Raw genomic sequence first — 16,853 nt, forward strand, 5'->3', positions numbered from 1 at the left:
CACACCCAAGGTGTCAGTAGGTCCGGAGTGGGGCCACAGTATCACGCTTCTAGTTAGTCCCCAGGTGAGGCTGCCGCTGCTAGTCCAGAGACCATACTTTGAGAATCACTGGTCATCTGGTATTAAACATTTAGAAAATGATCTGGAAAAATGCCCCACGTCAACATACAAGTATTTTAAATCAATGAGGGAAAATTTACATTATTTGAACAAACTGTTGAAAATTCTGAATGATAAGTTTTCACTCACTTGCTTCAGTTAAGAGGGCTCATTTGTACTTACCAGCCTTTAGTGCTTCCACTTTTATTAAATTCTCTGTTACAGCTAGTTATCTTAGGTATAGCTACTCATAACATATTTTTACCCCCTTGTACTTTACAAAACTGCAATTTGATTTAAATACATTTGTCAATTGCTTGGATACTTTAAATGTAGGCATTTTTATTCCACTGGCACTGTCTGTGTATCACTTTGAAGTGTGTATAGGAACAAAGAAACAATTCAGAAAAGATCCTGTTTGCAATGTACCATCCTCTCCCTAGGATTCCCCTGGATTGCTTTACCTTGGTGATGTGTGTGGTTGTTGTTGTCGACACGGACTCAGAAGTGATGGTTTGTGCGGTCAGTAACGTGCCCGAGTCACCACCAGCCCCGCCATCAATCTTTGGATAGTTGGGGGAAAAATACAAAGCAATGCTTAACGTCCATTATGTTTTCAGAAAAGACCCTTCCCCATCGAATATGCATCTTTTAAAATCTTTGCAGTTGGCAGAAGATGCTACCTGCCCTTGCATGTTTATAGTGGTAATTAACTGACCAGGAGGTTGGCTAGCATTTAAAGAGAGTAAAGGCAAAGGCTAAATGCACATGGAGAGGCAAACCCCATACATAGGGAGAGAGAAAAAAGGAAGAGTGGAAGTAGAAGGTGGGACTGAAAGCTACAGGAGAGAATTTGACTGAAGGTTGTTTGTAGAAGCTCAAAAAAGAACTAGCGAATCAGGCAAAGAAGTTTCCAGTGACCAGAAGTGCTGATTTTGTTGTTGTTTAAGCACAGGTGGGTAAAAATACACATTTTCTCAGATATCTAAGCAACAAAACCTGACTATAGTAGACTTAAACTCGCATGATTTTGTTATTTCCTTATCAATAAGTAGATTTTTAAAAAATGACACTGTTCCTACAATAGTTTGTGTTGTAAGCATATACATGGGGACATATATTTCAATACATATGCATACATGTGCTCTCTCTACATACATATATACGTCATATATAAATCCAATGATATCTCTAAATAGGTTTTAACTTGTTTGCTTTGATACTAGAAAAGGTAGAAAGTTCTGGAGTTTACTAGCATAAATAATAAAGAAAATTAATATCCTAATAGTTTATGTTAAGATCACCAACTATATTTGCCTCCTCTTTCCTGAGACTGACACAAGGAAATAACCAGAAGGTCCAGAGCCTTTTTCATTTGTTAAGAGGAACTCTCTCCTGAACTTGGTCCACACAATGTACTTCTTTATGTGGGCACTTACCATCACAGAAACACAGGAGTACATGCTTTCCCACCACCCCCATTCATAAAAAACCTGTTTGTGCTTATGTGGGATCTATGCATATTACATACATTTAAGATAACGTATCAAAAATCATTCTGAGGAACAGTTCACCTATGCATACATTAAACCTTGGAAAAAAGTAATCTGAGAGGATAACAATCTGCCATTCTTCACCTTGGTACAATCTTACTATGCACACTAAGTTTCTCAGTTGAGAAAACAATTATATATATAAATTTCGAAACCGTTCCATTTTGAATGACACCTTCTCCTCTTTTACGTTACCCTTAAGGTTAAGTATCTTAATGCTTATTTCACATCTTTATGGAATCAACATCTGATATCTAAAATCAAACCAACAAATCTGATAATTATTTAGACGGACAGTATTACATTTATATAAGAACGATGACATGTCTTCAGAAGAGAATCTCACATGAAGAAGCACAGATATGTGTATGTAGGGTGTGTAGACTTGTAAGCGAGAGTGAGTTGACTGGATTTATCTTCATGGAGTTGATGGGGGGAGGGCCTAAACCCTACAAAGCTACAAATTACATCATATCCAATAAACTTCATAAGATGATCAGTTTCCCAAGTGTACAAAAACATTCCTGGGTATATCAGGCCAGAAATGGCTTGCAATAATATGAACAAGATTGGTACTGCCTGTCCTAAATGAACATATGTATGCTTTCCTCACATAATTACTGGGTCATCAATTTGATTGCAGCTCTCTATCTCAGTCTAAGAAGCAACAGAGCAAATTATGTTGTTGAGGTTCAATTATAGAACGGAGACATAAAAAGCTATGTCAAAGTCAGAAACATGTAAACTAGGACAGGATAGAATGAAAACAGAATCAGACTGAGTAACAAAAAGAACTCAAACAGTCCAAATCTAGAGCTTTAGTACCTGTGGAGACTCATATGTGATGGTTTTGGTCTCAGTTTGGACAATAGGGACTTCCTTGGTGGAGATTTCTGTCCTTTGTGAGGCATCAGAAATTGTTACCATCTCTGTTTTTACCACTGGTGGCTAAGGTGGAAAGGAAAGGAAAAATAAATTCTAGAGGTAATGATGTAAAAGTACTTAATGGAGCCTTCGAAAATAATTGTGAGAAATATATCCAAACACGCACTCATGCACAAAAGAGTAGATGTAAATAATCTAAAACAAAACTTTCCTTCAAATATCATATATATACACATATACATATATATGATCAGAATAAATTAACATAATGGCTGCATTAATTATGGTATGCTTCTTCGAATTATGATAGTCCCAAACTACGTACATGTCAAGCCTAGTACACAACGATACATATATTTTAGCTTACGGCAAGTAACAATAAAATTGAAAGCAAAACAGAACGAACTACCTGAAGTGATCTGCCTTGATTTTTACTGAAGTTTAAAGAACCACATGGTTTGTTCGAAGGTACACTGCCTCTAACTAGCACACCATAGGTAGGCTAAGATTTGCTCTTTTCTCCCAAAAGCCCTTCCGCCCTATTGACAAGGAAATGCCATTTTCAGAAGAAATAGTGTTGAATATGATTATTTTCAATTATACTTGTCTAAAAGTGTTTCTTCTCTATTACATAAATTAAACTGTTATATCTAGCACTAGCCCACCATTAATGCTTTGAACAATTAAAAACTTTAAAGAAGAGGTTCACAGCCTATTAACACTGCAGTCTGCTGACCATATATGTCTAATACAGCACCAGCCTATACTACTACTACCAAAATACGACAGCAGTTTCTGTAAGAGAAAATTCCCACGTATAATTAAAGAGGAATAAGCATATATAAACGTGGAAAATGTTCAGAGCGTTCCAAGACTCTTGAAATGTCTTCTCTAAAGCAAAACAGGCATGTTTAAAGTAACATCAAAGAGAACAAATATGGATAATTCTTATATGGTGAGCATTTAGTTTTAAAATTAAGAAACTTTCACATGCAAGTTCATCCTCCCTTAGCACAACTGTAACTGCACCTAGAGACCAAGACTTAATCTAAGTAAGAGGAGTGTGAAAAGCTCTCTTTCTTATAGAGGAAAAAGAAAAGACGCATATCCACAATACGTGATTGACTTGCGAATAACCCAGAATTGATGATAGGACAGAATGAAGAAAGAAGAGTAATCTCTTATTAAACAGTCTAGCCTCTGGCTGCCTAAAAGGAAAGAAAAGGCTCTCGCCAAATCATACAATCCCTGGAACCTAAAAACGGAAATCACGGTGGTATTCAAGAAATACTGTTTTCATCACTGCCAGATGTTGAATTCAGAACACCATGGTAATCAGAGCCTGCTGCCACTTCTAAAAATCTTAAATTGAAGAGAGAATGAGCCAAAAAGTCAAACCCAGTCATGATGACAGTAGCACACACACTCAAAGTGACCACTTTTCAACAACACATACACACTTTTCTAATTAAATCAACGAAAAAGCCATTTAGTAGGAGAAGCAGTGCAACTGAAGACAAAAAGCTGAAAACATCCAGAACATGCAAAGAAAAACTTAAGTGTGAAACGAGAATGAAAAGATGACTTGGCGGTGGTGGGAAAGTTTACTGTCAGGTGATCCAGTGGCGGTAAAGCAGCTAGCAAACCACGCCCATGCTGGCAGAAAATCTACAAAGCAGTGCTCCCCCCTTCCTCCCATGAGAGATCAAAACCAGAATCTTGCTGAAAAAAGCTGAAGGAGAATTGGGAGAACAGGAGAAGAAGAAAGGCAGGTGTTGTCCACCTGAGAAAGAGCTCCAGAGTTTAGCTCCCGCTTGAGTCTCCCATTTACCTCTGAACAACATATAATTTGTGGCAAAACATCAATGTCAACATGAGACACCTCTCCGTTAACTTTATGTTGCTCGTCCTCTGTTTCTTCACTCATGTCTTGCTTAATAGCGCCTTCATGTACACTCTTCTCTGCAGATATCTTTGGGGCAACTACAATTTCCTGGGCCACTGTTTCTACTGTGCTGACACTGGCACCTGCTCGTCTGCCTGGGCTGGCTTCTGGCACTGGTTCCTCCCTCTCTACTACCTTGGCTGCTCGGCCGGCTTCTTCCTCCACCTCTTCTTCATATTCCTCCTGTTCTTCCTTTATGGTGTCCTCGGTCGCACGGAGGTGGGGCCGGTACTCTCTCATGTCTTCCTCCTCCTCGCTCTCACTGCTGCTGCTGCTCTCAGAAGACAGGGAGGTGGAGTCTTTCTGGGTCAGGGGCTCTGCCTTACGGATCGCCCCGGGACCACTCCCAGGTGATATCTCTTTACCGTTCATTTCTTCAGTGATTACTTTTTCGTCTTTCCCAACCTCTGCCTGCTTCTTCTCCTCCACTACATTCAGAGTCTCATGTGAACTCTGCACAAAAAAAAAAATGGATGAGGGAAAACAAAAATATATGAATGAATGAAAATGATGGAAACCAAAATTAACTGATGGTAGGCTCATGTAATGGAGAAAAGCAAAGATGATTATGATGGCTGACTGAAAGGGAAGCAGGGAACACGTGAGGGGTGTCAGAAGCATCAAGCAATGGTGTTAAATGGAAAAGGGGGAGGACCTTCGCAGCATCGCTGGCTCCAGTGCAAGGCCCTTCTGGCTCGGGGGCGCGTTTCTGCGGAACAAAAAGCAACCGAGGACACAAAATCAATAAAGATATACTTCAACACCCACCAAAGCAAACATCTGACACTGCAAAGACAGAACACTAAGAATCAACACCTACGAAAACCTTTGCTCAAGGTCACATAAAAGACAATCAAGACAAATGCAAAAAGTTTTCAAAAGGAAACAAAAACACAAAACAGCCAGCCTCCTCCCAAAGAAATAAAGTGCTTCTATTAAAGTTATACCTATAAGCTCTACTTACATAGTTGACAAGGTAGGGAAAAAAACTGGAATTACACTAAGCTTATCAATTGTTTTAAAGTATAAATTCTGAAACTTAGAAAACCTTTCAGCAAAGAGTTTTGACCTTAATCAGACTATACGGCCTGTCTGAAACCCTGATTCCTAAATAAATATAGTGCTAATAAGAGAGAACCTTTGTTTTCTGCTGGCTCATTTAAAAAACAGCTTTAACTTGCTTTTATAGTTGGTCTCAGATAACTATTAACATAAAAATAGTTGTTCCAAAATGGAATGGGAAGGAATAATACATATAATCTAGAATACATCCCAAACTGTACTACGGATCAGCAAAAGGGATATTATATAACATTAGGGTGGAAGTCAATAATGACCCCAAGTGTTTTCTCTTTGAGTTTAGCTTCTTCTCTAGCATCTTTGAAAACTGAAATGAACCAACTTTATATGGAGATGCTCATGCCTGGCCCCTGTAGACATCTACTTCTTGGGAGTAAATCTAGTTAAGTAGTGTAGTATCTAAATGTTCACTATTTTACAGGTCAATGAATTATTATTATTATTCAACCTCAAATGGTTGGATGGGTTCTGCCCAAGTTCAAGGAATCCCTTAGGCTCATTAAAAAAAAAAAAAAAAAAAAAAACGGAAATGATTACTTCACTGAGAATGGCAGGCACGTCAAATTTTTCATGTAAACAGAATTTTTTAAAGTAGTAAGCCATCAGAAGATGCCTGAAAGACATTTAAGGCTTTGAATACTTTTAATTCTGCAAAGCATACTTAGAGTTTCTAATACCTGGTTGAAGCTTTACCTCCACATATTAACAATTCTCAATCTGAGCTGGTTCAAATGATTCTCTGAATTTAGGCAGATTTTTCTGGGGGAGATGGGTAAGGAGGGACCCAAAAGAGGTAGGAGAAACATCCAATCTTTTTCTTTTCCTTAAATTCAAATTCAGTCATTATTTCTTAAAGTTTCTCCCAGGAAGAATTCATTTCACCAATGAAATTGGTGAAAGCACTGAGTGGAAGGGTTCCTGAATTTTTGAAAACTAAAAATTACTCTCATATGTGGCTTTTAAAAACAGGGGAAACAAAGTAAAATGCACCTCAAGCAACTGTGAGAAGGGCGAGGAAGAAAGCTTTTCAGAAGGAGCATTACAGTTCACAACAGTGCCCTCTGCTGTCCAAGTGGTGGCTTTCATGCTATCAGAAAAGCCCTTTTCACTAAACAAAATTGATGTTATCTCCTCTTCTAGGCTCTAGAGAAGTCAGAAAAGGAAGAGCAAAGAATTAACAGTAAGCCAGACTAGACAGCAGTGACCTATTAAAAGAAAGGAGAGGTTACACAAGAAAAAAAATCACAGAATGGCATAAATTGAAAGACAGGTGAGGATACTGAAAGATTCTGTAGCAGGCACATGTGGTGGTTTATCTGAGTACCACCTTTCCACACTGCTTGAGACTCTGATAGCTTGAGACTCTTTGATAGCTCTAACCTATGGAAAACAGCTACAACTCCTTGATGTGTCATAAAGTTTCAATCACAAACACCGTTTTGTCTATTTCTGAGGCAGCTTTGTGGTGTGAGCCTCTCTATGCACAGGGGCCTCTATACTTGAAACGCCCATTCCTATGTCATAGCTTGGGTGACCCAGCTGCCTGTCTCCAATGCCTTTCCCTTACGTACTCTGGGCCTTGCCAATTTTGTCATCTCTCTGAGGTCCACTTAATGTCCCATATTTCATGTACAACGTCCCCCAACCATTCCAACTCCTAGATCCTCTCCCTTCTCCACACCACTTTAACTGTACAGCAAGTGTCGTGACTGCAACCCGCAGAAATTCCCACGGACGTGCCAAATATGGTGTGGAATGAAGAAAACAGTACTTTTTTTTTTCCCCCAATAAGAAATAGGTAAAGAAAAGAATTCTAAATAGGAAGACAAACTCAGGTGAAAACTCAGTGAGCCATGTTAAAATCATCTGTTTTTGAAAAACTATTAAGGCAAATTTGAACTTTACGTTTCTGGCCCTTAAGCAATGGTCCCTGCCTGCCTGGTAGGGCACAGCAGGAAAGCTGGGGACTGTCCCAGGCACCTGGAATGCCAACAGCAAAGAGTCACCGTGAAGCTTCACCTCATGTCAGAAGTATGCAGGTGTACTTCCTAATAAACCCACTGCTCAGAGACCTTGATGAACGAGTGACTGGGATGCCCCTTGGGATGGTGTAGTAGGAGCAGTTGAGGAACAGGGACAATAAGATGAAGAGGGCCACGAGCATAAGCATTCACAATATTCAGGAGAGAAAAAACGCTAATGGACTAATTCAACTTAATTACAATCTCCATAATTACTCCACTCCTGGGGGTTGAGTGGGTAGAGAGGGTGTCCTTCCCAGTAAGAGATCACCGGGGAGTTTAAATAAGTGTCATGCATTTAATTATTCAATAAAATATCTTTGTGAGAGATTACACGAATTTAAATATGCCATAATTCTCTCAACACATAAGAGGCTATACAATAGAGTTATTTACCTATTAAAGATTAAGTGATTTGGTTTCCAATTTTCTGCCCTAATTTCAAAATTATTCGTATTCGAACTAAAACTACTTTGAAAGTTTGATGTATTTAAACAAGAAACTACTACTTTTTTCTTTTAATATATAAATCTCTAAACCCATTATTATAGAAATTTAGAAAATTTGGTCAAATTATACTCACACATAATTGTTTATTTTACATTTCATTAAGGATTATAATTTAAAGATAATCAAGAAACCCTGCAAAATCAGTAGCAAAATGAGGATGCGACAAAGACGTAAATTTATAAGATATTCCGCTAAAAAACAAAACACTCCCGTAGACTTAACTGCTCACACTCTGTCAACTAACAGTAGTAATAGGTTATTTGCTGGGGGGTGGGAGGAGAGTGAATACATCGCCAAGTGGTCAATAAGCGTTGGGTGAACAGATGAATGGATGATAGCGGTTACAATAATCCATATGTATGTCAAATATGTATTTTCCTTCGTGTGCTAGTGAGGGAAAAAATAAGAAAAAGGCTGTAACTTCAAGTGCAGATAAGCCATTGAGAAGCTTAATAGTGGGTAAACTCCAGATTTAAATTTCATGTAATGTCACTTTAGTGTAGCTTCTACAACATCATATTTTATATTGTACATTTCCAAACCATGACATCCAGAAAAGTGATCATTTTAAACATCTTCACCAAAGTGTCCTACTGCAAAAAGTAAAAGAACATTAAATTGATCAAATATACCATTTGACATGCTTCTAAAGTTTTAAAAATACATATTTTAAAACGTGATATTAAAGTTATTTCACACAGAGTCTAATTGGCTATGGGATTTCACGCTAACATTTAGAGTATATAAATATGCCACTTGGTTTAGCTTGATGACATTATCTTTCTCATTTGCAGCATTCTGGAAATGTTTCACCTCCACTACATCTCAAATTCCAGTAGGACAAGACTTCATCTTCCATTTAGGTTGCCTCCTCTCCTACCCCACTGTATGTTCTGATGAATAATGGTCTCAACTGATTAACAAAATCAGAATTTCGTGGAAGGGAAACACTTTTTCCTTATTCCTGATCTTTGCTTTCAGTATTATCTCCTGTGATCCATTGCTCATCCAGCTAGCTTCAGAAGGATGCCAGTCAGATCCAATGGATTATGTCATTATATAGTTTAAAGCAAGACAATGGTGTCCTACCACTCCTGTAATACAATTCCAAACTGTCAATATGGTCTTTAGGACCCTAACAGGATCTGGGGTCTGACCTCCTTGATAGGTCCTAAACCCTTCTCATTTGGTCATTCAGTCCTTTTAACTGGTTCCTGCCTTGGAGCTGTTGAATTTGCTCTTTCTTACACATGGAAAATTGTCACCTTGCCATCAATAAATAAGGTCTCAACTCAAATGCTAGCTCTTCCTGACCACACAATACAGCAACCTTACCCCAGCAACTTCCAACCCAACACTGTTATTCCATTTTCTCAACTCTTCCTTCTTAGCACCCCAAATTTTCTAATTACCAATTTACATGTCTACCTCCAATAGACTCTAAGCTCTCTCAAGTCCCAGAAATTAATAGTCAGACTAGCTGGCTAAGCAAAATCAGTGGAAACAGAAGAATAAGAATGTAAAAGCAACAGAAAGATAACTTCTTAATAATGCCAGATATTTTGTATACGCAGGAGCACAGAGAGAGATCTGAGGGGCTGCTGTGGTACACCAAAATCTTTCCTCCCATTAAAAATCTTAAAAATGAAAATTAAAAAAGTTTCCAAATGTAATTAGTAAACTAGTAACCTAAATCCAACAGAGTTTAACACCACCACAGTGTGCACGAGCATTGTACATGAAGCGCATTCTCACATGAAGTCATGGTTTCCCAACTGCCAGCCACATATATCGAAATTAGGGGTCATTTATCAACCAAATTAGTTGACATGTCTTCATTTCAAATAGTGGATTTCCAAATAAAATACTTGTGCAATATCTCACCTAATGATCCTCTACTCTTATACATGGAGATTTAACTTTTTATGCCCAAAAATTATTTCTAAAAAACTTAGGTTGATACATAAGAAAAAAAAAAGTATCTAATCCTGTGCACGGAAATAAAAGGAAAAGAGGAAGCAAGAGCAGATCTAAGGGTGCAAGGTGAACACCTTGTCTGCCTCCTGGGCCTTTTCTTCCACTGTCCGTGTTGCCGCCATCTGATGCTTCTCCTTCATGGATAAAATATCCTTGAAAAGATGGTCTCCTTTTCTCTATTGTTTTAAACAATAGACATAATCAACAAATAAGACAAGTACATCACATCGACAGCAACATAAACATAAAGAAACTGTGTGGGTCAGCGCAACAAACCAGATGAAGCTGCACATTCAGGGAGGCCAAAATCTTAGCATGACACACACTGTTTCTCTAGAAAACACAACACTCTAGAGTCCATTGCTGAAATATAAACATTAGTAACTTCGAGAAATCAAAAAACGAGAATTTAATTTGTACACAACTTCATATGACTTTACCATGGTGTTTTAAATCTTAATAATTTCAAAAGTTGTTTTTTTTTTTCAGTTTCAGCAATTACCTTTGCTCATCTGTTCTTAAAGAGCTATTTTCCTTTCACTGTCAAAAACGTAAAGTAACTAACAGTTTTGCTTTTTAAGAAAAGGTGAATAAAAATAGAATGAGACTATCTAAATCAAAAGTCTCCAATTTGGCAACATTCAAGCCAGACTTGATGATGAACTTAAAGAGAAGTGAGAAATGTAGCACAAAGGAAAGGATGAAATTGGATGATAACACCTTTATATACTTTTTAAAATGTGTATTAAATGTAGTATAATCATTGTCTCCTCAAGTACAATAAATGAGCCCATGGAAGTTCTTGGCTGATAAAAGGAGAGATTTTAGAACATAAGAACAGATGTAGATAGAAAGGAATGTAGCAATATTTTGAGAATATATTCTAAAGGTAATACTGATATTGGTGGTGGGGAGAAGTAAATCATGGAAGTAAAGGGTTTGAAGAGACGTTATAGTCGAAAATGTTTTAAAACACTGGACTACATTTCATTACTAGGACATTTCAGTATTAAAATGTAAGATATAACATTCTGCAAGTTTTCAACAGGATTCATCAGTCTTTAAAGCTAAGTTTAACTCATTTGTTGTTTCACAGTAATGACCTTAAACCATTCTAAATATGATCTACATTATTTATTAAGTAAACTTTCTTATTTCAGAAATTAACATCTGAAAAGCTTACTATTAAATACCATATAAAGTCGGTTTCTAACAATTGATTGCCACTAATTTACTATAATAAAATTGTTATTCTGAAACTATTTCAAGAGTATTTTGAAACTCATACAATTTACCTAAGAACTAGGTCAATGTGTATTACATTTGTTAATAAATATTTAGTATTTTAAAAAACTGTTAGCAATTACATTTAAAACAACAACAAACAACTAAATGAGAACATTTGGTAACTTCCCGAGATTAACATAAGAGTTTAACTGAAGAGCTGGAGTGAGACATAATAGCCAACAAATAGCTAATGACATACCCCTTGTGTCTGTAGGGACAGAGGTGTGATACGTCGTTTTTCCCATTCATTAGGGCGCGGCTCAGGTGTGGATTCCATAAAATTGCGCTTGAGTTCACTAATGCTAGCCTGATGTTTCAGTATGTCCTCCTGGGCCTTATCCAGGTCCTAGCGATATGTAATGCGATAAAGGCAAGGGGGTTCGGGGTTCGGGGAATCCAAAAGGAAAAAAAAAAAACCCAGTAGGACAAAAATAAAAAATAAAACCAAAAAAAAAAAAAAAAAAGACAAAGCAAACTTATGATTAAAAAACCATATTAAAGCAAGAAAAATGCCAAGTCTCAAAAGCCATATTATCACCTATGAACAAGCTTAGTGAGTTCCTAAAAATTTGAAAATAAAGCCAATGTTTTTTTTTTTTATGATGCACATTTTAAAGGGTTCTAATGTCTTCTCTATTTAGATTTTTTAAAGAAATAACTATTTACATTTTTAGAAGGAAATTATGGAACTAATACTAAAAATGGCTAATAAGCCTTCTTTCCAATAGTTGGGTTTGAAATGTAGCCTATGACTTTGTTCCTATAAATTCACTTTTCTGGTTAGAGCTACTACTAAAGTTGCATTCTATGAACACAGTAAATTAAGTAAAAATAGAGAAAGGTGCACTAAGAAGCACTTTTGGCTTGACAGGAAAGCCAGCCCAGATCATCCATCACGACAAACAAACAAAAAAAGGGGGTGGGGGAATGAAGGATTGACCTTTTTCAGGAAGTTCCAGCAGTGGCTTTTAATCCTTAAGGAATAAATAACGGCTTACAGAGGCTGCTTGCATTTAGCCTCTCTATAAAATAAGTGAACGTCGTACTGGTTTCATGTACTTGCCAAACACAAATGTGGGGCCCAACCGCTCCACATACCGAGTGGTCCCTATATAGACAAAGATGCAAGAAAAACTCCCAGGTTGATTTTCACTGGAGTAGGCCCTGATAAGTGGTATTTGTGGGAATCAAAGCTAATTATTGTTCAAGAAATGGTTTTAACTGAATTTTATGTTTTCTTACATTTCAAAAATCATGGGGGCCACCTGCGTATTACAGCTTTCATCCCACTCCCAGAGGAACAGGTCATGCATCTGATAAAATTAGATATTCCATATTCATGCACAAGCATAGTAGCTCACCTATGAGCTTCTATAGCCATTTGCAAAAACTCATGAAAATCTAAACTTCTTGCATGGCATGGAAAAATGACTGTGGCTTGAGATCAGGCACATTTCTTGTACTTGTTCAAAGCAATGTTATGTATTACAATTTAAGGCATTTTAGTAAGTTATGCAAAAATACATTTCCAACAATTATCAAAGCTGCCAAAAGCAACCAAACAGATTAGTCAGATTACTGAGAATTGCAGTTCTCCGCTGAATATATTGCGATTTACTACCCAAAAATAAGGGGAGAAAAAAAGTTCTTGTGTGACACGGGGAATATAATTTACATCCTAACTGAGTGGCTAGATTTTCTCACCCCCCCATCTCTATTTTTTTTAATGAAAACAATTTCATTAATTAGCATACTCTCAAAAGGAATACTTTAAGTGGACCACACTTCTAATTGCATAGATTTTAGTGTCGCCCTCTCCCCTTCAAAAAAAAAAAAAAAAAAATTGTGGACACAGATCAAGAGTAAAATAATTTAATGCCAGATCAACAAATATCTATTCTGGTTAATGTGTATTAAGAATAGGACCATGTTACTTCAGGTTCCATGCCCTGGAGATAACCCATTAGGAGAGCATAAGTTTCCTTATAGAACTTCAAGATTAATGGACAACAACTTTATTTATTCGATGAAACAGAACTTTTTTTTCCCCAGCTGTCACTTTGAGAACTTCTAGTAGATACATTCCTACCTAAGCCACTTTAAGAGCACAAAGTTGGACTGGTAACATGCACTCCCGAGATGAATTTCCCCCATGCATTTCATGCACTGTGCTTGAAGAAAGTTGCCAGCCAGCCTATGCGTGACCTCCCGTCCACAGCAGCCTGGCAGCCATCAGGACAGTTGTTTTCTTAAATTATACAAACCTCCAACATTAAATTGCTATGTCTGACATAAATATTATCCCCTTCTACTCTCAAGGAATTTTTCTGTGAAATTAAATCACACACAGGGGGGAAAAGGCAAATAAACATAAGTGTATCAATCAGCAAGCACCAGAAACAACCCAAAGTTGGGTAAGTCTAAGACATTAAAATAAAAGTAATAAAAAATCTTAAGACCCTAACACCACAACAAGCAAAACTCACAAATAAACCCTGAAAGTGCATCACCCCACACACAATAATAATGGCAGGCAGCAGCCACCAGGTTTTAACTTTGAAGAAAAAATATCCACCTCCTCCAGCTGTGTTTCCTCTTCTTCAATCTTCGCCTGAAAAGTCACACAGCAAATGGCCAGAAAACAATGGAGTATTAGTGGAAACTCTACCATTGGTGCAAAGAAGCTGTATTTGAATGTCAATGGTGAACCAGAATTACCAACCTTTATTGTGTGGCCCTCAGAAGATGCAGAATGTTAAGCCACTTTGGTCTTTCTTCACCTACAGTGTTGTGTAAATGATGGAAAATGATCCTTTGCAAAGGTGGAATGGAGAATGGAAGCTTCACTCCTTCTCAGTCCCTAGATTATATGCACTGCTTTTAAATACTTTTTTTTTTATGCAGGCATGAAAATATGAGAGTGTAAAAATGGCATAATTCAATCTGTCCTAATTTTAAATATCTGAATCAACTAGTACAAAGTACGATGATGTAAAATTTGGCTTTCACTTTATATCAGGGACAAACGTTCACCCTATTATTCGGCTTTTCAACATAGATTTCTTTCCTTGAGGGAAAAGTGTTTTATTTTGCTACACTCATGTTAAAGTAGTAGATATTTAAAAATGTTCTTTGAAATACAGCCACTTTTCTTTCATAAACTTCTTTAAACAAGAATCATTGTTCATAGTTGGTCAATTCTCAGTATCTAATAACCCAAAACAATAAATTTGTAAATGTAAAATTAATGAATACTGATGCCTATTGACTCAAGGAAAAGAATGACAAGAAAGAAAAGTATTGATTCCGATAGCAAAGGAAAGCAGTTTAATCTTTACATGTTAACTGATAACAGAATTATATATCGTATATTCTTTACGGAAACGATCATATCAAATCTAAGAGAAGATGCCCTTCTTTTAAGCCTTTCTCATAAGTATTTCTGAGAAGTCGGCAGGGAGCTCCAAGTATCTTTTTCATCAAAGGTAAAAAATGAGACACGGTCACTCAAAAATCTGGTAAGAATTATCTTCCAATTCCTTCGTCAACAGTGAATTCTCTAAAATATCCATCTTTGGCATCCTCAGGTAACCTTTAAGAATCGTGGTTTTGCCCACAATGCCTAATCATAGCATTATCTTCACATTTTTCTTTAGGTTCGCTCTAAATTTTGTGATTTACTCTATGTATTGATAGTACCTATAAGATATAAGACGTTAACTCACCAGACCACATTTAGCAAAACAAGCTGAAACATACTGTACACATCAGCACTGACTGGTAGTGCAGAGGTAGCCCTACATGGGTGTAAAATCCTCAAACCGGACATCTAATTTTAATAAAATAACACTAAGAGGCCCAATTTCAGGACTATATGTTCTAAATTTTCAAAAAGCCTTGTTTCATTTTGCATACACATTTGTTAAAAAAACGAACAGAATATTATCTTCCTTACAAAATACATGAGTGACTCTTTCATATAATTTACATGATTTAGAGTTAAAAAAACAAACAGTGAAATTCATCTGGTCTCTAAATACTACAATAATAGAGAGACAAGGAGTTTCTGAGATTAGACCTACAAATGTCATCCTCATATATGCAAGAACAACAAACTTGGCTTTCTAACAAAATAAATAATACTAAGGAGCTCTCCTACCAGACATCAATTACAGTTATGTCCACTGCATCCTAAGTTCTATATCAAAACAAAGTTTCCATCCTAAGAGAGCAGAATTAATATCTGTCTGAAAGACAAACAGACCCAAAATGGATTAAGGACAACACGGGTTCGCCCCACCTCTTTTTTTTTTAAAGACCTAGTATGATCTAGATATTTATAAAGTAATCCAATACTTTTTCTCTAATTTAGAAGGTATGGGACTACTCAATGGATAGCAATGCAAAGGAAGTGCCTACACTTATTTCTCATGCACTAAAATGTTGTGTGTATCAAAATGTGCAGCTCATACTATATGGAGGGTAATTAATGGTGAAATTTATGCACATGTTTACACTCTACATTTGGAAGGGAACAAGGGGAAGTATAGATTTGTCGACCGCACAAATTGAAGCTTATGTAAGAGTGCCAGCAACTGCTTCCTCTTCCTCTGTTCTGTCATTCAAGTCACAGTCATAAGACACATTAAAGGAAGTGGCTTTAGCCTCCAGGTAGCAGAGGGACAAAGCCAGAGGAAGGGAAAAGGTGAGGGAAAAAGGCAGTGACTGAGAAGCAGAGAGAAGTAGTCCAAAAATGAGGATGAGGGAAGGAAAAAACGAAGGAGAGGTGATAGGAACATAGTGCTGGACGTCGGCAGGGAGGAAAGAGACCCAGACCCTGGGGAGGCTAGGGAAAGCAAGATACCCGTCTTCATCCAGGAGGGAGGGGAAGCTGGACAGAAAGCACTTGCAGAAACTGAAGGAAAAGTACCCAAACTCAGAATCCTTGTGGTCAGTCTCTTTTAGAGGCTTCTCTTGGGTGGGAGGACAGTCAGTCTGAGAAGACACTAGAGTAGGATGCAAAACAGAATCAAGGGCAGTGACCTCATAGTCCCCCTGCTCTGCTATTTCCCTTGTGGAAAGGAGCTCTAAGCTGTCTAGTGTGATCTGGTCGGCCTCCCCAAAGGGGTCTTCCTCTGAAATGTCTGAAAGCAAGTCCATTTCAGGGACTGGCAAAAGGTTGGGGAAAAGAGCTGAAGCACCGCAGATGAGTGGTGAAGGTGGGCATATGGAAACAGGCTGAGGGAGCAAACCCATGATTGAAGGTGAAATACACAACATACATTCAAAGGAGAAATGAAGGCAAGAGAGAAAGAGAAGAAATGGGTAGTTAGTGAACACTTTTACTCTAAAGGAGGGACTGTATTAACACAGTGTAGTTAGAAAATGCATTAAATGATTGACTTTTCAAAAGGAAAACAACTACTTTTACCACATAAAATGTATAGGTATAGACTGAATTATTATTTTCTGACTGGTTGCAAATAGATCCAATGA

The 16,853-nt window shown here is 37.4% G+C and overlaps 1 protein-coding gene across 13 annotated transcripts in view; it reads right to left on the reverse strand.

Annotated features, from left to right (window-relative positions):
- EPB41L2 (erythrocyte membrane protein band 4.1 like 2) overlaps positions 1-16,853 on the reverse strand; it is a 191,727-nt gene that overhangs the window by 22,463 nt on the left and 152,411 nt on the right. For 4 of the 13 annotated variants that reach the window (XM_036221669.1, XM_036221670.1, XM_036221680.1 and 1 more), the window contains exons 13-19: positions 13,622-13,684; positions 11,557-11,703; positions 10,145-10,246; positions 5,138-5,191; positions 4,369-4,935; positions 2,478-2,600; positions 564-662 (exon numbers count right to left, since the gene is read on the reverse strand). In XM_036221669.1, coding sequence (XP_036077562.1) covers positions 564-662; positions 2,478-2,600; positions 4,369-4,935; positions 5,138-5,191; positions 10,145-10,246; positions 11,557-11,703; positions 13,622-13,684 — 1,155 coding nt within the window. Of the gene's footprint in view, positions 1-563; positions 663-2,477; positions 2,601-4,368; positions 4,936-5,137; positions 5,192-6,552; positions 6,706-10,144; positions 10,247-11,556; positions 11,704-13,621; positions 13,685-13,932; positions 13,969-16,853 lie in introns of all 13 variants that reach the window. The other 9 variants (XM_036221717.1, XM_036221722.1, XM_036221725.1 and 6 more) reach the window with 8 other exon arrangements.

The sequence above is a fragment of the Rousettus aegyptiacus genome, unplaced genomic scaffold (assembly GCF_014176215.1).
Source record: "Rousettus aegyptiacus isolate mRouAeg1 unplaced genomic scaffold, mRouAeg1.p scaffold_m13_p_1, whole genome shotgun sequence".
Classification (NCBI taxonomy): domain Eukaryota; kingdom Metazoa; phylum Chordata; class Mammalia; order Chiroptera; family Pteropodidae; genus Rousettus; species Rousettus aegyptiacus.